The sequence below is a fragment of the Schistocerca gregaria genome, chromosome 4 (genome assembly GCF_023897955.1).
Source record: "Schistocerca gregaria isolate iqSchGreg1 chromosome 4, iqSchGreg1.2, whole genome shotgun sequence".
NCBI classification, from domain to species: domain Eukaryota; kingdom Metazoa; phylum Arthropoda; class Insecta; order Orthoptera; family Acrididae; genus Schistocerca; species Schistocerca gregaria.
In genome coordinates, this window is record NC_064923.1 from 709,641,146 (window position 1) to 709,664,967 (window position 23,822).

General features: G+C 42.7%; 1 protein-coding gene across 1 annotated transcript in view; it reads right to left on the reverse strand.

Annotated features, from left to right (window-relative positions):
• The window catches only part of LOC126267877 (Down syndrome cell adhesion molecule-like protein Dscam2), a 1,296,028-nt gene that overhangs the window by 1,104,703 nt on the left and 167,503 nt on the right, over positions 1-23,822 (reverse strand). Inside the window, exon 3 of the mRNA XM_049973186.1 lies at positions 5,526-5,672. Within this exon, the coding sequence (XP_049829143.1) occupies positions 5,526-5,672 (147 nt within the window). The remainder of the gene's footprint in view (positions 1-5,525; positions 5,673-23,822) is intronic.

Genomic DNA, 23,822 nt, shown 5'->3' on the forward strand with positions numbered 1-23,822 from the left:
GGAAGTCAGTGTGGCTCTGTAAACGTCAGTGTAACTGACCTACACGCCTCCGGCACTTATTTAAATGATGAATGGCAGTTCTCTGTGACAGAACGTCTACAAGAATGCATCGGTGCTATTCGAATTTAGTATTGTTACCAGGTCTCTTAGGGTATACAGGGAGGTCCATTGATCGCGATCGGGCCAAATATCTCACGAAATAAGCGTCAAACGAAAAAACTACAAAGAACGAAACTTGTCTAGCTTGAACGGGGAAACCAGATGGCGCTATGGTTGGCCCGCTAGATGGCGATGCCGTAGGTCAAACGGATATCAACTGCGTTTTTTAAATAGGAACCCCCATTTTTTTATTCGTGTAGTGCGTAATGAAATATGAATGTTTTAGTTGGAACACTTTTTTCGCTTTGTGATAGATGGCGCTGTAATAGTCATAAACGTATAAGGACGTGGTATCACGTAAATTTCTTGAAAAATGTCACTATTAAGGCAGTTTTGAAGCTACATCTGCGAAAATTGGTATTTTGGAAATTGGACCTTATGGGGTGAAATAGTGGGTTAAATCTTTCTTTGAAAATATATCATCATTAAAGAATACTAAACATACGTGTTTCCACACAACAGTAAGTAGCATCTCCTTAGTCATTACTCGGCAGTCGTACTCTTCACCTCAAATTGATCGAGATTTTGAAGGCAGTGCTCGACAAAACAGCCCCGTTTCATCCGTATCGAACCCGTGTTCCGAGTTATAATTCGCAATTAGGTTGTACATTCTGTTGTTACACTTTCCTGCACTTCCCTAGCTTCCCCACACACTTAATTCCAAAAGGTGTTGGGCCTAGCTTTGACACTGTCCATCCATCCTGTGGATGCCGTAAACTTCGTGTTCCCAAACTCTTTAGCAACTTTCAGAGCCTCCCTCTGCAACGTGGTTTCAGACAAAGGTAAGTCTTTTGCCCACACACATTCGCACCATTCCCACACTATCTCGTTAATTTCTACATTTCTGTTCTCTAACCTTTCTACTCATTTGTCCGTTCCCTTTCGTCCACAAATCCCATATCTTATACTTCTTTCTTGAAATATCACAAATTTGTGTTTTATCGCACGTGAAATACAACGTTAATTCGGCCAGAGAATTTGTATTTCGCACTCGTCACGGTTACCGTAAGTAGCGAAGCACGCATTTTGTTCATCATACTATGACTTAATGCACTCGTCACGATTACCATAAGTAGCGAAGCACGCATTTTGTTCATCATACTATCACTTAATGCACTGCTAGCCAACTGGATTTAGCAGAAAATAATGCAGGTAGCGCATTTCTTTGAAGCACTTGACCTCGCCGGGTAAAACCATTGATTAACTGGACCACATCAACGTATTTCACTACGCAGACTGCAGCAGAGTGTTCGTAAGTGTGCAACAATTTTCCAGATTGCTCCCGGACGAGTCAATGGAAAACGAGAAACACTGACAATAGAGCGCTCAAGAACGAACCGTATTCTTTGTTGTACCGATACTGCGCTTAACTTGTTCGTCGTTGCACAAATGGGCGCAGTTTGATCCCCACACCTGCAGTACTGCTCTGCGCCCAACCTCTTTTCTCGTTTTACGCCCCGTAACAGTATTGTCGAGGCTGTACAAACTTTTGCGTTAAAAGTAGCGTACTTTTATAGTCGCGAATAACTAACGTATATTATAACACAGTAGTACTCTGTAAGCTCTTTACGGAGAATTATTAATTAAGTCGTAAAATAAGCATTCCGTTTCCGCCTTAGGGCCGCGCGGGATTAGCCGAGCGGTCTAGGGCGCTGCAGTCATGGACCGTGCGGCTGGTGCCGGCGGAGATTCGAGTCCTCCCTCGGGCATGGGTGTGTGTTTGTCCTTAGGATAATTTAGGTTAAGTAGTGTGTAAGCTTAGGGACTGATGACCTTAGCAATTAAGTCCCATAAGATTTCATACACATTTTTTCCGCCTCAGGTACGTTCCACTTTATACAAAAAATTAGCATATGAAAGTATATTGAATACGTCGGGCCTGAAATACCTGTATGGTTTTGACAGATTTCCATACGTACTGCCTATCTTTCGCAGTGACATTAGCATGAGGAGGGTGGTGAGCCCGGCTCACCGGCCGCCTGTTAACCTTGGGAAAGTTCCCCAGTACTCTTTTGATAGCAGGCTTAGTCGGTTCAACCTGTTCTAGTAGTATTGAAACGAAGGAACACCCAGTTTCCATCAGGGATGCAATCCAGGACTTAAAAGACCGGTATCTATAGGTATACCCACTGGACCACCATAGCCACCAATATTTGCATAACTGAAACTTACTTTAACAGCACGGATAAAATATATTGTGTTTGGTCTTTTAAAACTAAGCTGGTATTTTGTTTCATATGTTTACTGAAAGCTGCGATAGTGCATAGCCAAATACGAAACAGGAACATTAGAAGACCATTAAAGATATGGCGTGAAGAGTCTGAGGCAGAAGACGCTAAAAAGACTCGTCCTTCAGGACGATGATGATGATGATGACGTATTTCCAATAATTTCGTCATCCTGCTTTTGTTAACAGAACGGTATTCAGAGAATTACTCCATACGTCACCCGGATAGTGCAGGAACAAATTTCATGTCTGTTGTGCACAAATTACACCCTTTGATGACTATCAACTGATATGGGGCATTGCCAGCTGTAAAATGACATAACTTTTAACGGACCATGTAGTACGGACTAGACTGTGCTACGAAATTGAAGGATCACTCTTTCGAAAACCCCGTGACGTTTTCCCATTCCGACGGGAAAATATATGTTATCTGACGCGTTTGGGGGGGGGGGGGGGTGAGGGGGGCTAATGTGACCGCTTTGTTTACTCTGGTATACGGGGTGGAAACGCTAGGGACCTTTCCGCGGCCTCCTGTGCCATGATCACGGAGTGGGATGCGACTCTGATACACTCGTGAGTGAAACAGCAAGGGGTACCTCTAAGACCCCACTGTTCGCCAACGTCTTCAGTGCTGTAAGTGCACCTCCGGAAGGCACTTTGTCTTGTTATAAACATGATTTTCTACTTATCTCCTTTTACAAGAATGCAATGACTAGTATTACCATACGGCTTAAGCTGGCCCGAGGAGGCAGGCGAGCAGAAACGAGAGGCAGTTCATGTGTGTCGTCGCAGAAGCCTCGAACGTTCATGCATTAAGAGTACTGTAAATGGCTATACAGTCTTGGTACAAACAACTCGTAACATGGTGTGAAAAGTATAAGCTTATAAGTGTACGCGTAAATTCTTTACAATAAATTCCGTTACGCGTGAAAGAGCGGGGATCGAACAAGGAAGATGGCATACGAATTTTATCAGCGTGTCTCAGCTGCTCTTGATGCGTCTTGTACAATGTTTGAGGCTACATTCGAAAAGACACAAGGCTCTCGTGGTAGTTGGACTCGTGTGAAGAAAACAGTCCACAGAAAGTGCTTATCCGCCACTGCGTCTCCGTCATGATTATAGTTGCAGGGAATTTTAGCAGTAAGTTACTTAGTACTGTTACATGGTCGATCTCACGTGAAGTCCTAAAAGTTTTAGAGCCCTGTGTAAGTAGGCTGTTTAGGTTCTTATATTGGTAACGCTACCGCCACGTAGCGCTATGTATGAAAATCACTGGCTCTGCTGTGTGCAGTCTGTGGCTGAGTGACATTGTTGGAATTTGCTAGTGTAGTGTTGGGCAGGTGGCTGTTAACAGCGCGTAGCGTTGCGCAGTTGGGGTGACTCGCCTGCAGTGGTGGATGTGGGGAAAGAGGTGGGGGAGTTTTGAGAGCGGATGATCTGGACGTGTGTCCATCAGAGACTGTAAATTTGTAAGACTGGATGTCATGAACCGAGATATATATTATGACTTGAATACTATTAAGGTAAATAAATTGTTTGTTCTCTATCAAAATTTTTCATTTGCTAACTACGCCTATCAGTAGTTAGTCCCTTCAGTAGTTAGAACCTCTTATTTGGCTGGCGGTATTGGCGCTCGCTGTATTGCAGTAGTTCGAGTAACGAAGATTTTTGTGAGGTAAGTGATTTGTGAAAGGTATAGGTTATTGTTAATCAGGGCCATTCTTCTGTAGGGATTTTTCAAAGTCAGATTGCGTTGCGCTAAAAATATTATGTATCAGTTTAGTCTTGATCAGAATAAGTAAAGAGCGAAATGTCTGAATACGTTCAGTTCTGCTCAGATGTTTGAAAACCAAAAAAACGTAAGAGGTTTATCAGCACAGTATCCAAAGGGGACGTTTCACCTGTTAGCCATACACTTTTCTTTTTCACCTTCATGTTATCCTCAAACTTTGATGATTTACTTTGAATATTTTAGGGTAACTCAATTTCTTTTGGACGGTGTTGAGACTTCCATGTCTTCAATGATCGACGTACTTAAAACGTCAAATTGGTTGATAAGTATGTAACCCCACCTCTTCTGGCAGGAGCGCACCAGTCACAAATGAAGGAAGTCAGCAGTATTCTTCAAAACAATTCCATTAGGTCAGTGATATTCCAAGCAGCTCTAAAAGGAATTTATAGATCTACGCTATAGAGATGTGATCAAGAGTTAATAACCTTTCACAAAAATTTAGTTAGGTGTCATTTCAACTTCTTTTGCCTCCAGTAAAATTGTGGAATGGGATTACTGTTTTAACCCATTGTAAGTGGTTTATCCATCTTATACTGTGCCATACATAATAATTATATCATTATTTTACACTATCTCTCCTTCCGCCTTTTACTGCGTCAGCGAACAAAATTTAAGTCTAAAGTCACATTCCCCTTTATTTTCTCATCTTGTGTACACTGATGCTCTCAAAAACGTCTGTTCTCTCTTTAATTCCATAGGATAGGAGTACAGGAATGATGGAGAATATCTTCTAGCAGCAAAAAATACGCATATGCGCTTGTTTGGTAGTTTATGGGTACAAAGTGATTCACGTTCCACAAGCCCAGTTACTGTTACTCGACACGGCTTAGAGCTTATCTGAGTCTCGAAAGGTGCATGGTTTTTTTAATCTGAGAAACTGACTGAACCAGTGATTCTGATTTCGGCAAAGTAGTATTAGTCTGAATTTCTTATGATAAAGGTGGCCCATTGGAAGGCGACAGCATTCAACGAGATAATAGTCTGCTAAATTACTTCATAAAACTGAAACTAATTTTTCTACAGGTTATCACAATCACGAGCAGTCACTGCTGTTTTCTAAACTAGAGCTTAATATCTTAATCTGCTGCTGACCTCGAACTTAATATGTCCCAGACAGACAACAAAAGCACAATAACTTGGGCTGTAGCTGCGCGAAGGTCGTTAAAGACAAAAGAATTACGATACGAAAGCTAAAATAAAAACTTTCGCTGTTAATTCTTAAAATGAAATGTTCATCTCTTAAGCGCAGCGAAAGCCTGCACGCGATGTGCATCTGCCTGGGTTGCAGGCAGCCAACTAGACAGTACAGTAAGGCGGGTAGCATAGACAGTGGCGCGCAGGCGCTACCTGTGATGCGGACGTTGGCGGGACTGCTGACGACGACCTGCCTGGTGAGGCGGTGCATGGTGCGGCAGCGGTACGGCGGGAACTGGTCGCTGAACTCTACGTTGTGCACCAGCAGCTCCCCGGACGGCAGCAGGTGGAACTTGCCGTCTGCAACACGTCCAGCAACAACGTCGTTTTGTTACCTGCCGTTGTTTCGTGGTTTTGGAATAGAACACGACTCACTAGCAGAATATTCTCAATTACTCAATCCCCCAGGTTATATTAACACGTATCTGAATCTATTTTATACATTTTATACACGCAGGCTTCGTCAGTGTGAGCCTATTTGGAATGGTTAAGAAAAATAACTTTGGGAGAGGTTTATTAGCATTTAGCAGAAGAAAAAAACATATTTCTGCACTTCTGTCTGCGTGAAAATCACGGTGTTTATTGAGCTGGATTGACAGGACAACAGAAGAATTAACATCAGGTTGCCTTCCATTCGGGAAGTGGATGCGCTCAGCGACTGTATGTGACTTACAAATTATAAAGTGCAGCGATCAATTGTCCTTTTTAGATTTTATTATGCAAATTCAGAATTCGGTTAGTAGCTAGCTATTCCCAATGCGCTATTTTTTATTCTCAGTGCACGTAAGTCCCTGCTGTTCGGGCATCAGTCACAGCGCCTGAACAGCAGGGACTTACACGCACTGAGAATAAAAATATCGCATTGAGAATATCTAGCTACTAGCCGAAATCTGGATTTGCATAGTAAAATCTAAAAAGAACTAACAACTAAACTTACGTGTGTAGTGGTATTTCGAAATTGGTTATCGACTATTATTATTCAGTAACAAAAGATAAGTTAAGCAGTAATTTCATCGGACTTCGCGGAATTAGTTATCCGTACAAAATACGTTATGTCACTGTGTTTAAGTGGCCGTTCTGACGTCCAATAAGTATTAGCAATGCTGTGGATAATTTCTAAACGTAAACTAAACAAGGAAATTTAGATTACGAAGAAAACTGCTATATTAAAGGCAAGGAATCGATAACTAAAGAGATATTTACAAGCAATTTTATGTAGTAGCCGAAAGGATTTGTTCTGTTATATCAGAAATAACTTGCAACATGTGAAAGCTTAGGGTATATTGAACAAAGCATTTCCTTTTGAAGCGATTGGTTAGACACAGATCGAGGGGTCGCATGGACCCTTGATTTACGAAGTGACAGGTGAATTCAGTAGAATTATCCGAAAATGAAAACATCAGAGATTCTGACAAAGTGCTTATATCGTTCGCCATCTGACAACGTGCTCCTCCGGAAAGCCGGAGCTGGTCAGGTGTTCGCGTGCTGGAGCATCTATGGGAAGTGGTTGCGTACAGTGAAATCAAGAGAAGGCAATAAGGTGTTTGACGTTGACACCTTTTGTAGGTAGACTCTCTTAGATGTGTTAAGCTGGAGCTCCCCTTTAGCCTGATGCGACACTTCCGTAGCACAACACGGACTTCCATATGAGACAGCACTCGATATCTTGTTCAAAACAGTTAAACCCAAAGTTTTAAATATTGCTGTTTCACAGATATTGTTAACTGGATTGAAGAATGTAACGATGTTGAATTTGAATTTTACAACTGCAACACTATTAGTAGCCATTGCTACAGTAGCATTTGAAACTGTGAAGTTGATATCCCTAACTCTATAATTAAATCAATCATGGTGGAAAAAAAAGATACGTATATAAAATTTTAGAGTGCATGGAATCTTTCGCGGCTGTACGCTTTCTATGGATTTATTTATGTGGGGAATTTGAAGTGTTTGGTCTACGGTACACCGACACGTACTTCATAAGATCTTGTTGCTAGTTTGGCTGATGCTGCAGCCATTATTTGTGAAACACCTCGTTGTTTTCAGCGTGTCAGAAAATAGTTAGCAAGCAGATGCCATTTTTTTTTTCAGTATCATCTCTCAAGCAAATTTCATCACACAGCTGTTTCAACTATGTATAAGTGTGTGTGGTCTTCAGTCCTGAGACCGGTTTGATGAAGCTCTCCATGCTACTCTATGCTGTGCAAGCTTCTTCATCTCCCAGTACCTACTGCAACCTACATCCTTCTGAATCTGCTTAGTTTATTCATCTCTTGGTCTCCCTCTACGATTTTACCCTACACGCTGCCCTCCAATACTAAACTGGTGATCCCTTGATGCCTCAGAACATGTCCTACCAACCGATCCCTTCTTCTGGTCAAGTTGTGCCACAAACTTCTCTTCTCCCCAATCCTATTCAATACTTCCTCATTAGTTATGTTATCTACCATCTAATCTTCAGCATTCCTCTGTAGCACCACATTTCGAAAGCTTCTATTCTCTTCTTGTCCAAACTATTTATCGTCTATGTTTCGCGTCCGTAGATGGCTACACTCCATACAAATACTTTCAGAAATGACTTCCTGACACATAAATCTATACTCGATATTAACAAATTTCACTTCTTCAGAAACGCTTTCCTTGCCGTTGCCAGTCTACATTTTATATCCTCTCTACTTCGACCATCATCAGTTATTTTGCTCCCCAAATAGCAAAAGTCCTTTACTACTTTAAGTGTCTCATTTCCTAATCTAATTCCCTCAGCATCACTCGACTTAATTCGACTACATTCCATTATCATCGTTTTGATTTTGTTGATATTCATCTTATATCCTTCTTTCAAGACACTATCCATTCCGTTCAACTACTCTTCCAAGTCCTTTGCTGTCTCTGACATAATTACAATGTCATCGGCGAACCTCAAACTTTTCATTTCTTCTCGATGGATTTTAATACCTACTATGTATTTTTCTTTTGTTTCCTTCAATGCTTGCTCAATATACAGATTGAATAACATCGGGGAGAGACTACAATGCTGTCTCACTCCTTTCCCAACCAATGCTTCCCTTTCATCTCCCTCGACTCTTATAAGTGCTATCTGGTTTCTGTACAAATTGTAAATAGCCTATCGCTCTCTGTACTTTACCCCCGCCACCTTTAGAATTTGAAAGACAGTATTCCAGTCAACATTGTCAAGAGCTTTCTCTAAGTCTACAAATGCTAGAAACGTAGGTTTGCCCTTCCTTAATCTAGCTTCTAAGATAAGCCTTAGGGTCAGCTTTAACTCACGTGTTCCAACATTTCTACGGAATCCAAACTGATCTTCCCCGAGGTCGGCTTCTACTAGTTTTTCCATTCGTCTGTGAAGAATTCGCGGTAGTATTTTGCAGCTGTGACTTATTAAACTGATAGTTCGGTAATTTTCACATCTGCCAGCACCTGCTTTCTTTGGAATTGGAATTATTATATTCTTCTTGAAGTCTGAGGATATTTCGCCTGTTTCATACATCTTTCTCACCAGATGGTAGAGATTTGTCAGGACTGGCTCTCCCAAGGCCGTCAGTAGTTCCAGTGGAATGTTATCTACCCTGGGTGCCTTGTTTCACCTCAGGTCTTTCAGTGCTGTGTTAAATTCTTCTTGCAGTGTCGTATCTCCCATTTCATCTTCATCTACATTCTGTTCCATTTCCATAATATGGTCCTCAAGTACATCGCCCTTGAATAGACCCTCTATATACGCCTTCCACCTTTCTGCTTTCCCTTCTTTGCTGAGAATTGTGTTTCCATCTGAGCTCTTGATGTTCATACAAGTGGTTCTCTTATCTCCAAAGGTCTCTTTAATTTTCCTGTAGGCAGTATCTATCTTACCCCTCGTGAGATGAGCCTCTACATCCTTACATTTGTCCTCTAGCCATCCCTGCTTAGCAATTTTGCACTCCTTGTCTATCTCATTTTTGAGACGTTTGTATTCCTTTTTGCCTGCTTCATTTGCTGCATTTTTATATTTTCTCCTTTCATCAATTACATTCAATATTTCTTCTGTTACCCAAGGATTTCTACTAGCCCTCTTCTTTTTACCTACTTGATCCTGTGCTGCCTTCACTATTTTATCCCTCAAAGCTACCCTTTCTTCTTCTACTCTATTTCTTTCCTCTATTCCTGTCAATTGTTCCCTTATGTTCTCCCTGAAACTCTGTACAACCTCTGGTTCTTTCAGTTTATCCAGGTCCCATCTCCTTAAATTCCCACCTCTTTACAGTTTCTTCAGTTTTAATCTACAGCTCATAACCAATAGATTGTGGTCAGACTCCACATCTGCCCCTGGAAATGCCTAACAATTTAAAACCTGGTTCCTAAATCTCTGTCTTACCATTATATAATCTATCTGAAACCTGTCAGTAACTCCAGGCTTTTTCCATGTATACAACCTTCTTTCATGATTCTTAAACCAAGTGTTAGCTATGATTAAGTTGTGCTCTGTGCAAAATTCTTTCAGACAGCTTCCTCTTTCAATCCTTAGCCCCAATCCATATTCATCTACTACGTTTCCTTCTCTCCCTTTTCCTACTACCGAATTCCAGTCACCCATGACTATTAAATTTTTGGCTCCCTTCATTACCTGAATAATTTCTTTTGTCTCATCATACATTTCATCAATTTCTTCGTCATCTGCAGAGCTAGTTGGCATATAAACTTGTACTACTGTAGAAGGCGTGGGCTTCGTGTCTATCTTGGCCACAATAATAAGTTCACTATGCTGTTTGTAGTAGCTTACACGCATTCCTATTTTCCTATTAATTATTAAACCTACTCCTGCATTGCCCCTATTTGTATTTATAGCCCTGTAGTCACCTGACCAGAGGTCTTGTTCCTCCTGCCACCGAACTTCACTAATTGCCACTATATCTAAATTTAATCTATCCATTTCCCTTTTTAAATTTTCTACCCTACCCTGACATTCCACGCTCCGATCCGTAGAACGCCAGATTTCTTTCTCCTGATTACGACATCCTCTTGAGTAGTCCCCGCCCAGAGATCCGAATGGAGGACTATTTTACCTCCGGAATATTTTGCCCAAGAGGACGCCATCATCATTTAATCATACAGTAAAGCTGCATGCCCTTGGGAAAAGATACGGCCGTAGTTTCCCCTAGCTTTCAGCCGTTCGCAGTACCAGCACAGCAAGGCCGTTTTGGTTATTGTTACAAGGCAAGATCAGTCAATTATCCAGCCTGTTGCCCTTGCAACTACTGAAAAGGCTGCTGCCTCTCACCAGGAACCACACGTTTGTCTTGCCTTTCAACAGATACCCCACCGTTGTGATTGCACCTGCGGTACGGCTATCTTTATAGCTCAGGCACGCAAGCCTCCCCACCAACGGCACGGTCTATGGCTCATGGGGATTCCTGGGGTCAGATACATCACATGATCACACTGACAGAACCACAGGCACATAGACACAGGCAACAGAGCATGCACAATGTCGGCACTAGTACAGTGTATATCCACCTTTCGCAGCAATGCAGGCTGCTATTCTCCCATGGAGACGATCGTAGAGATGCTGGATGTAGTCCTGTGGAACGGCTTGCCATGCCATTTCCACCTGGCGCCTCAGTTGGACCAGCGTAAGTGCTGGATGTGCAGACCGCGTGAGACGACGCTTCATCCAGTCCCAAACATGCTCAATGGGCGACAGATCCGGAGATCTTGCTGGCCAGGGTAGTTGACGTACACCTTCTAGAGCACGTTGTGTGGCGTGGGACACATGCGGACGTGCATTGTGCTGTTGGAACAGCAAGTTCCCTTGCCGGTCTAGGAATAGTAGAACGACGCGTTCGATGACGGTTTGGATGTACCGTGCACTATTCAGTGTCCCCTCGACGATCACCAGAGGTGTACGGCCATTGTAGGAGATCGCTCCCCACACCATGATGCAGGGTGTTGGCTCTGTGTGCCTCGGTCGTATGCAGTCTTGATTGTGGCGCTCACCTGCACGGCGCCAAACACGCATACGACCATCACTGGCACTAAGGCAGAAGCGACTCTCATCGCTGAAGACGACACGTCTCTATTCGTCCCTCCATTCACGCCTGTCGCGACAACACTGGAGGCGGGCTGCACAATGGTGGGGCGTCAGCGGAAGACGGCCTAACGGTGTGCGGGACCGCAGCCCAGCTTCATGGAGACGGTTGCGAATGGTCCTCGCCGATACCCCAGGAGCAACAGTGTACCTAATTTGCTGGGAAGTGGCGGTGCCGTCCCCTACGGCACTGCGTAGGATCCTACGGTCTTGGCGTGCATCCGTGCGTCGCTGCGGTCCGGTCCCAGGTCGACGGGCAGGTGCACCTTCCGCCGACCACTGGCGACAACATCGATGTACTGTGGAGACCTCACGCCCCACGTGTTGAGCAATTCGGCGGTACGTCCACCCGGCCTCCCGCATTCCCACTATACGCCCTCGTTCAAAGTCCGTCAACTGCACATACGGTTCACGTCCACGCTGTCGCGGCATGCTACCAGTGTTAAAGACTGCGATGGAGCTCCGTATGCCACGGTAAACTGGCTGACACTGACGGCGGCGGAGCACAAATGCTGTGCAGCTAGCGCCATTCGGCGGCCAACACCGCGGTTCCTGGTGTGTCCGCTGTGCCGTGCGTGTGATCATTGCTTGTACAGCCCTCTCGCAGTGTCCGGAGCAAGTATGGTGGGTCTGACACACCGATGTCAATGTGTTCTTTTTTCCATTTCCAGGAGTGTAATACATCTTCTTCAAATACGTTATTCATTACTTATGATCGTTAAATATATTCGTTCGTATCTAGTTAGTATTAGATCACGGATATGTCACATTCCCCTCCTAAAAGACAACGTTCACTAGCTCAGCTGTCCTAATATTCATCTATCATTGTTAAGTGTGTGTGTTAACAGGAAGATCAACAAACACGTAAAGGAAACGAGTATTGGAAAGCAGAGATTTGCAAACCATACTAATCTCTCCTTTCTGATACTCGTTTACTTTAAATGTTTGTCGATCTTCCTCCTACCACACACAGTTGACAATGATAGATGAATATTACAACAGCTGAACTAGCGGAAGTGTCTTGTAGGAGGGGAATGTGGCATGAGGGTCAAACTTTTCCTATGGTTTAAACCCTTACCAGCCACGAAATTAGTTAATTACATAAGTATCTAAAGACAAGTCCTGCACATAATGTCGTTGCGGAAGGGTATCCTTCGCTTGGCAAGTAACATGATTTTATGGAGTTGCTTACTCATGGCATGAAGACCTAATAGATGTAGTAATAGCAAATGTTAGCCTTGCTGTTGAAAACTTAACTTGTTTTCGTTCGTATTCGACGTTAATAATTCTTCTTAATTCCAAAGTTATTAACAGAGACCCGTAAGCAGTCGCTTCTTGAACCATTCTTTGGTACAAAACTGTTTTCAACGGTTACCTGTGGCTAAATAATTGCAAAATAATAATCAGTAATCTTTCGAAATGTATTCACTTGTTCAAAAATGTTAGGTCGCAGCATACTTTGTCGCCATTTGTGTAGGTAATCGGCTGTAAGCACATATGTATTACATATTTGCAAAAAGCAGAACAATTATAGGACTGGCATCTGAAAGGCTCTAACTCGTGCTGACATTTTAGAAGACCCTCTCCGACTTATCAACAAAAGGAAATATATCACCTCAGCCTTGGGGCTAAAATGCGTATTTTTATGAAGATAGTTAGCTTAACTGATTATTTAGTTTTATTTTCCATGGATCTGTTGCAACAGACCATTTTGGATTCACATCCCAAATTAACTTGTAAATATAGTTGCATGCTGAACAGACATAAGATTTATTTTAAATATAAAGATGTGACTCAGAATTTCCAAACCCCCCACCTTCTACACACTGCAGTAATAGAAATTCTTCTAAGGAATAGTAGGAGTTGTCAAAGAGACACTATTTCAGTTTGCTTACATATTTTACTTTGCTCTCTGACAAATATTTTATATCACTGGGTAAGTAATCAAAAATTTCAGTTGCAGCCACGTGCAGCCCTTTTTGTGCTTAAAAAAACCTTAATGTGGTATAATAAATGTCGTTTTCATTCTAGTATTGTAATTATCTACATCACTGTTCCTTTGGAACTGCAGTAGGTTATTTACAACAAATTTCTTGAGGTAATTTATATGTATTGTGAAGCAGTAGTCAGAATTGCGATCTCCTTAAACAGATGTCTACGAGACAATCGATGGTGAGCAGCACATATTACTCTTACAGCTAGTTTATGAGCAATGAAGACCGTCTTTCTTGTAGATGATTTACCCTAGAACATTATCCCATATAACATTGTTGAATAAAAATTGAAAAATACGTGTACTTACTGATTTGTGCCTCCCGGAGACTTTCGATGACTCTAAGCACAAATTTCGCTGAAATAAGTTGAGTTAGTGGTTCCAAAACGTGATTTTCCAGTTTAACTTCTCATAAATATGGACACCTAAGAATTTTGTGATTTCCACCATATTTATTATTTCCTCTCATGTGTTACACTTACCATTGGTGTAGTACCCCTACATCTGTAGAACCGAACGTATTGTGTCCTTTTGAAATCGAAAGTAAGCCCATTCGCAAAAGACAACTCAGTGAGACTTTTAAGAACACTTTTTAACATTTCTTCTGTTTCTTTATGTAATCTTGGATTGATTACTATGCTGGTGTCATCTGCATAAATTTATTAATCGTATATTAGACGGGAGGTCGTTCACAAATATGAGGAATATAAGTGGGCCTAAGATTGTGCCTTGAGGAACCTTATACGTGATTTCTACCCTGTCAGAATGATGTCTCTGGACTACATTGGATGAATTACTAAGAGCATTTTCTCGCATTTTTGGTTATATGTGGTTATATGTGGCATTATCCATTGGTTGGCTATACCATCAATCCCATAAAACTTCAGTTTGTCTAGGAAATTTTGTGATTCACTTAGTCAAATGCCTTATGTGGGATCACAGAAAATTGCAACCGCCGCCATTTTTTATTTAATGCTTTTACAGTATGGTGAGTAAACATGTTAATGGCTCTTCTAGAACCCAATTTGTGGTGTGCTGGGGATATTATTTTTGCTCAGGCGAGGTAATTTTCTAGAATACACTAGCTTTCAGAACTTACGTCAAACGATGTAAGCAGTGAAACACGTCGGTAATTATTGACATCTCTCCTATCGTCTTTCTTATATTGGGGTTTAACAACGGCATATTTCGGTCTCAGGTAAGCACTTATCAGAAAATTATATCTACAAGGCATTTAATTTATAGTACCGCAAATAAAGATACAGGGTAGAATTGAGACATACCATATCGGAACAAAATAGCCTGCTGTTTATGCATGTATTACAAAGTCAGCAAAAGCAAGAACGTGTAGAAACTGGATTAGTACATATCTCGATTTGGCTACCGGACTAAAAAATATGCCAGTCTGTTACAGAATGAACACAAAAAACTGGCTGTGAGCACTATGGGACTTAACTTCTGAGGTCATCAGTCCCCTAGAATGTAGAACTACTTAAACCTAACTAGCCTAAGGACATCACACACATCCATGCCCCAGGCAAGATTCGACTCTGAGACCATAGCAGTTGCGCGGTTCCGGAGTGTAGCGCCTAGAAGCTCACGGCCACTCCGGTCGGCTCAGAATGAACAAACCAATTTCAATACATGAATATTTATAAATCTCATCGAATTCATTACAATGTGTTGATGCAACACCTAAAGCGTAACGAAAAAATTATCAAATTCTGCGTAGGCACTGCCACCGTACCCGAATGGCCCCTCTCCCACAGACTTCAGTACGGTACGAGCTACATGATGAGAGGAGCGTGCGACGTCTGCTGACTGTGAAGGATGTGTTTGTGGAACGTCGTGCCCGTAAGGACTAAACAAATTCCTCCAGAGTGAATGATGGTGCCAGCGGTCTGACCGTTGACTTGCTAATTCGGACATTTTGTGCGCCCTGCATCCGTCATCTTCGTGAGTTGTGGGCTGTAAAATTTCCTATCAATCATTCTAGTCCATTTGATGATAGATTACCCTTTCTAATTCCGACATATGAGTAGAGTTATTTTCCAGTTTCGTAATATCTCACGTGGTTGCTGTTGTAGTCTTCAGTCCCAAGACTGGTGTGATGCAGTTCTGCAAGTTTGTCTGTACTGTGCAACTCTCTCCATCTCTGTAGAACCACTGCAACCTAAATGCCTTTTTAGGGTTCCTTGCATCATCAGTGAAAACGGGGCCCTTACAGGACGGTTTTGTCCTCCTGTCTGTATGTCTGTCTGTCTGTCCGTCTGTTGGGACTTCTTTTTCTCAGGAACGTTTAGGTGTGACAAGTTGAAACTTACGTCAGTTACTAAGATCTACACTGCATTAACAAAGATATAAAAGGGCAGTGCAATGGTGGATCAGTGATGTGTACTCAGGTGATTCATTTTAATAGGTTTCCCACTTGGTTATGGGGCACGACTTTGAAAGAGGAATGGTAGTAGGAGTTAGACGCGTAGGACACTCCATTTTGGAAAGAGTTTGGGAATTCAGTATTTCAAGATCCACAGTGTAAAGAGTGTGCCGAGAATACCAAATTTGAGGCATTACTTCTCACTACGGACAACAACTGAGAGCAGCGCCGCTTGTGCAGAGTTGCCAGCGCTAACAGACATGCAACGCTGCGTGAAACAGCTGCCGAAATCAATGTGGGACGTACAGCGAAAGTATCTGTTTGTCAGTGTGGCGAAATTAGGCGTTAATGGTCTATGGCAGCAGGCGACCGACACGAGTACCTTTGCTAACAGCACTAAATCGCCTGCGGTGCTTCTACTATACTCGTGACCGTATTGGTTGAAAACTAGACTACTGAAAAACCATGGCCTGATCAGATTAGTCCCAATTTCAGTACGGAAGAGCTGATGGAAGGGTTCGAATGGGAAGCGGTGGACCCAAGTTATCAACAAGACACAGTGGAAGCTGGTGATGGCTCCATAATGGTATGAACTGTGTACATGGAATGGACTGGGACCTCTGGTCCAACTGAACAGATTATTGACTGGAAATAATTATGTTCAGCTACTTGGAGACCATTTTCAGCCAAACAGCGATGGACGTGTTCTGGATAACAGAGCACCAAATCACAGTTGTTCCCTATTGGTTTGAAGAACATTCTGGGCAGTTTGAGCAAATTATTTGGCCACCCTGATCGCTCGACATGATTCCCATCTAACATTTATGGAACATAATCCAGATGTCAGCTCTTGCACAAAATGCAGCACCGACAAAACTTCCGCAGTTATGGACTGCTACAGAGACAGCATGGCTCAATATTTCTGGAGGGGACTTAACAATGAATCGTTGAGTCCATACCACGTCGAGATGCTGCACTACGCCGGGGTAAAAGAGGTCCGACAGGATATTATCTGGTATCCCATGACTTTAGAGAACACAATGTGTAGGCCCTTAGTGGTATAAGAAATTGAAGCTTCTCAGTCAGTGCACTTATGGCATATATTTTGAAACTCGCAAACGCACTCTTAAAAACCTCTGGGTACTCCCCGTTGACCAAGAAACATGAAATTTGACAAGAAGTATGATTTTACAGTACAAATAAAGAAAAAGTCAAATATTTGTTAAAGCGCAGTTATATCGCATAACAATTTATTTTGCCATTAGAACTTATATTGAATTCGTCACCCGTCAATAAGCCAATAGACGAATATTACTGCATGCAAACACAAAATGTAAGTTGTAGCCACAATTTAGTAAGTAAACATAACTATTTTATTACACATTCTCTCTTTGCACTAATAAAATTAAGTCAGATGCTTGCTACTTTCTTTATGTCCGGGCTTAGGAACCACTCTAAAGATTTTGATAAAGTCTTGGACTTCCCAGAACCGTTACGTTAATAGTATAGATAACGATAAAAGGCAAAAATCGTTGATATTCTCATTCCCTGGAGGTATGAACTATCTACATTCACAATTAACTTCGTATGGAACCTTCAGTGTGTGAGTGCTACTCTTACTTGGCCACTTTTTTCGTTACATATGAAGTGTGCTTATAGTTTATACCGTGCACGAAATATATGCTTGATAGGCCCCGATACACACTACGTACAGGACTGGGTTTTTAACTTCCATTTTGATGGGTCTTATTCCATTTGGGACGTGCAATGGATAAAATGACGCCCAGATATTGTTTAGAATTGCACGAAGTGTTTTTTAGTGCTTTGGTAGTTATATAGAGATTTATGGACACGCACATTTGTCAAGTTGCCTTCTTGTCTTCGACTAGACTAACGGTAAATATTAACTCAAAGCTACAAGCACAGTCGCTAATTATGCAACTCTCACACTAATTTAGGGCAACGTTTGAAATATTGGATAGACTCTTTAGCAAGACGTTACTCAATGTCCACTCGACCTCTTGTTAGCTCCATATACTGTAGTTACGCAGTTCTGAATTTCGAAAGCTGTTGGCGTTTCGTTGTCCTTGCCAAATTCCAGTTTCACAGCATTCCTCCGTTGGTAGGTTTCCATTGTTGTTTATTCTTTTTTTCTTTTTCGCACACTTAGAAAAGTGTAATGACTGTCGCTTTCCCCGCAACGCGGATGTATAATAGAAGCTACGTGAGAGGGGACGAATAGAAGGTTGACTGTAAATACTGGCTGCAGCGCACACAAGAAACACCGCGTGACCACCGCTACGGCTGCCGAGGCGAAGATGCTATTAGAACACGGTGGGAGCTACTTTCGCACCGTTCGCTAGGAAACGAGTTGACATGGACCTATATTCAGCATTTCCTCCCGAGTTGCAAAGCAACTGTTATTGACAAGGTGTACACTGTTCCTTGTGGATACAGTGTACAGTCCGTGTTGATTCATCAACAAACAGTGGAAATTAGTCACTACGTTGCCACGTGCACCTGCATACAGGACGGCTACTTCCTGCCGTTCTGTCACGTTTACCATACGTCAACGCACCTCTCTGCACTGATTCCATACAACAGAGTGTGACGTACACAGCACTTCACTGTCATGAATTACGTCAGCGGTGTGCTGTCATATGAGTGCATGGAAGCTAGTGTGCTCTTCTGATAAGGAGTTCGCCGGCAGGAGTTGCCGAGCGGTTCTAGGTGCTACAGTCTGCAACCGCGCGACCGCTATGGTCGCCGGTTCGAATCCTGCCATGGGCATGGATATGTGTTATGTCTTTAGGTTAGTTAGGTTTAAGTAGTTCTAAGTTCTAGGGGACTGATGACCACAGCAATTAAGTCCCATAGTGCTCAGAGCCATTTGAACCATTTCATAAGGAGTTCAATATTTAGCCCGGTGAGCGTACAATGGTGGTAGTATCATTACAATGGTGGTAGTATAACTTTATATATTTTTATATTTACCGTATAGGATACTCGAGGGGACTATATCGTCTTTACGATATTGCAGTGCCTGTATTATTCTGATGACAATGCACTGTGGCGACCACAGCGTTATGAAACACATGAGATGAATTCGAATTTGCGAGTAATGACTACCGTCAGATGTAGAATAGAATGACGACAATGGAAATCTGTGCCGTATTGGGACTCGAACCCGGATTTTCCGCTCATCGCGAGCGTTTGCCTTACCATTAGGCTATCCGTGCACCACTCACGGCCAAACCCAAACTTCCATATGTCGTCAATGACACGTCAACGATCTATAATCGCACATTCATTATGTTTATTCCCGCACAGATTAGGTGTTTTGTTTGAAAGTCGCATATCCGGCATCGGTAGATAAATAGTATCTGTATGGGAATACACATAGCGGATGTGCGAGTATAGATGGCAGATTGGCAGATGTGTGGTTAACGACATATGTAAGTTTGGGCCTGGCCATGAGTCTTGCACGGATAGCCAAATGGTAAGGCGACCGCTCACAATAAGCGGGAAATTCGGGTTCGAGTGCCGGTCAGCACAAATTTTCATAGTCGTCATTCCATTCTACAGCTCATGGTAGTCATTATTCGCCATTGCGAATTCATCTGATTTATATCGTCTTTGTCCCGAAGATTACCATTTGAGGATCAAACTGCATTTCTGATACAGTTCCATGAGTGCTATACTGTCCCGTTTACAGTCGTAGCAGTGCATCTTTGAATTTCTTCAATGTCTGTCAAACCTTCTTGATAAGAACTCCTGACAGTGGACCAGTACTCTAGAACCAGTCGCAGTAGCTTCTATATGCGATTTGCCTTACAGATTCACTGGACTTCTCCAAAACTATTCTACCAAATATAAGCCTCCCATTGTCCTTCCTTAACATAGATTTTACGGAACTGTGCCATCTCACATCTCCTCTTGGCACTATCAGTAAATACGTGCATGCAAACTGTGACTTGCTCAAAATGTTCACCAGTAATCTTGTAATTGCTTGGGGTCTCATTTCTTCTATGTATTATGTAATTTTACATATCTTTAAGGGTAAACGTGTATGAAACTAAGCAAAAAGTGGTTTTTCGATTTCTTTCTCTATTCATTAGTACAGCTAATTTACAGTACTATCTTGAAGTTTCATAATCTAAATTACATCCTAAGCGCCATATGAGAGTAAATCCCCAACATGTTCACACTGCCACTCCCACTTGGAAAGGAGACTGTTCACTATACCAGTGTTCATCCACTGAATATCAGTTTATCACATACTTATATGCTACAACTGAGCCTCACGAATAATTCTGTAAGACGACTGATTCTGTAGCCAAGAGGTACCACTCGCTTACATGTCGTGAAGTCTGCAGCTTTGAATTTCTGTATATTAAGACCTAGTTACCAGCGTAAGGTCAAGGTGAGGCAGAGCAAAATGCCAATCTGAAAAGGCTGTAAAAAATTCCAGTAATTTTATGTAAATTGTACTTTTCCCACCTTAAATTACATTAAAAAGCATTTAAAAAAGTAAGTTTTAAAATTTGCTACAGTAAGATAACGTCCATTTATATGTAGACATTCTTCCAGGAGAGACTTGAACTTATTCATCAAATTCAACAGCGTTCCAGCGAGATCCTAATCATCTCCTGTTGGATCGGTTCTTTCAGTGCTGATTCAACGATTCGTGGTGGATAATCCTAGTACACTTTACTCTTTAGGTGTTCACATGGTGAAGTACAGATTGTGGGAGGGACATGCGGTATGCCCATTTCCAGAGATCAGGTGATCTGGAAATAAAGCATTAACAAAGTTCTTGCTTACTGGCGTACTGTGGGAGATTGCAACGTCTTGTTGAAAAACAGTATGTTCGATTTCTTCACACAGAGGACGTTAAAGGACTAAACAAAATTTTCTTATCTTGTGAGTCACTTTGTCAACGCTGCCCAGATAATGTTGAAAAAAGTACAGCAGTATGAACTCTGTGAGAATAAAAGTTGGTATAACGGTAGTAAGCTCCGTTATGAATAGGATGGTAGGACAGAGAGTGAGTTGCTGTGAACATTTCAGTGATAGGGCTGTCCTTGTGAGAATAGAAAGGAAACAACACCGAGGACAATAGTTGTAGTATACATGCCGACGTAGCAAGTAGAGGATGAAGATATAAAGAAAATATATGGGGATATTGAACGGTTAATTCAGTATGTATAGGGAGATGAAATTTTAATAGCCTTAGGGGATTGGAATGCTGCTGTGTGGGAGGGAGAGAAATAAAAAGTTATGAGAGAATATGGGCTTGGCAGTAGGAACGAGAGAAGAGAAAGATAAACTGAGATTATATATATATATATATATATATATATATATATATATATATATATATATATATATATATATATATATACTCCTGGAAATGGAAAAAAGAACACATTGACACCGGTGTGTCAGACCACCATACTTGCTCCGGACACTGCGAGAGGGCTGTACAAGCAATGATCACACGCACAACACAGCGGACACACCAGGAACCGTGGTGTTGGCCGTCGAATGGCGCTAGCTGCGCAGCATTTGTGCACCGCCGCCGTCAGTGTCAGCCAGTTTGCCGTGGCATACGGAGCTCCATCGCAGTCTTTAACACTGGTAGCATGCCGCGACAGCGTGGACGTGAACCGTAAGTGCAGTTGACGGACTTTGAGCGAGGGCGTATAGTGGGCATGCGGGAGGCCGGGTGGACGTACCGCCGAATTGCTCAACACGTGGGGCGTGAGGTCTCCACAGTACATCCATGTTGTCGCCAGTGGTCGGCGGAAGGTGCACGTGCCCGTCGACCTGGGACCGGACCGCAGCGACGCACGGATGCACTCCAAGACCGTAGGATCCTACGCAGTGCCGTAGGGAACCGCACCGCCACTTCCCAGCAAATTAGGGACACTGTTGCTCTTGGGGTATCGGCGAGGACCATTCGCAGTCGTCTCCATGAAGCTGGGCTACGGTCCCGCACACCGTTAGGCCGTCTTCCGCTCACGCCCCAACATCGTGCAGCCCACCTCCAGTGGTGTCGCAACAGGCGTGAATGGAGGGACGAATGGAGACGTGTCGTCTTCAGCGATGAGAGTCGCTTCTGCCTTGGTGCCAATGATGGTCGTATGCGTGTTTGGCGCCGTGCAGGTGAGCGCCACAATCAGGACTGCATACGACCGAGGCACACAGGGCCAACATCCGGCATCATGGTGTGGGGAGCGATCTCCTACACTGGCCGTACACCTCTGGTGATCGTCGAGGGTACACTGAATAGTGCTCGGTACATCCAAACCGTCATCGAACCCATCGTTCTACCATTCCTAGACCGGCAAGGGAACTTGCTGTTCCAACAGGACAATGCACGTCCGCATGTATCCCGGGCCACCCAACGTGCTCTAGAAGGTGTAAGTCAACTACCCTGACCAGCAAGATCTCCGGATCTGTCCCCCATTGAGCATGTTTGGGACTGGATGAAACGTCGTCTTACGCGGTCTGCACGTCCAGCACGAACGCTGGTCCAACTGAGGCGCCAGGTGGAAATGGCATGGCAAGCCGTTCCACAGGACTACATCCAGCATCTCTACGATCGTCTCTATGGGAGAATAGCAGCCTGCATTGCTGCGAAAGGTGGATATACACTGTACTAGTGCCGACATTGTGCATGCTCTGTTGCCTGTGTCTATGTGTCTGTGGTTCTGTCAGTGTGATCATGTGATGTATCTGACCCCAGGAATGTGTCAATAAGGTTTCCCCTTCCTGGGACAATGAATTCACGGTGTTCTTATTTCAATTTCCAGGAGTGTATAAGTTAGTAATAGCGAATAATCTGTTCAGGAATCACAAGAGGAGGAAATGTACTTAGAAAAGGACGGGAATAACGGAGGATTTCAGTTACTTGGTTGTAAGGCTTACCCAAGAGCAGATACAGACTCAGATCACGATGTAGTAGTGATGAAAAGTAGGCTGAAGCTCAAGAGATCAGTAAGGAAGAATCAATACGCAAAGAAGTGGGATACGGAACTACTGAGGAATGAAGAGATACGCTTGAATTGTCTATGGTTACAGATGCTGCGATAAGGAACAGCTCAGAAGGCAGTTCAGTAGAAGAGGAACGGACATCTCAAAAAAGGGCAATCACAGAAGATGGAAAGAAAAACATGTGTACAAGGAAAGTAACTGCGAAGAAACCATGAGAACACAAGAAATAGTTCGGCAGATCGATGAAAGAAGGGAGTACCTAAATGTTCAAGGAAATTCAGGAATACAGAAATACAGGTCACTTAGGAACGAAATAAATAGGAAGTGAAAGGAAAGTGAGGCGAAATGGCTGCATGAAAAATATGAAGAAATCGAAAAAGAAATTACTGTCGAAAGGTTTGACTCAGCATATATAAAAGTGGAAACAACTTGCTCTGAAATTAAAATCAATGACTGTAACATTAAGATGGCAAAAAGAATTCCACTGACAAATACAAAGGAGAGAGCGGATAGATGGAAGAACCTTGAAAGCCTGTGTTAGGGGAAGGACTTGTCTGATAACGAGATGGAAGAAAAAACAGGAGTCGACAGAGAAGAGATAGGGCATCCGGTACTAGAATCAAAATTTAAAAGAGATCTGAACGACTTGAGATAAAATGGGGCACGAAGAATACATAACATCCCATCGTAATTTTGTGAAATAATTGGTGGAAGTGGCATCAAAAAGACTATTCAAATTGGTGTGTAAAATGTGTAAGACTGGCAATATACCACCACACTTTTGGAGGAACATCATATTCACAATTCCGAAGATACCAAGAGCCTCCAAATGCCATGCAACCGCACAATCAGCTTAACAGATCACGCATCCAAGTTTCTGAAAGCAATAACATACAAAAGAATGAAAAAGAAAATTGAGGAGCTGTTAGAAGACAATTAATTGTGCTTTAGGAAAGGTAAGGCACCAAATAGGCAATTCTGACGGTGCGGTTCAAAATCGAC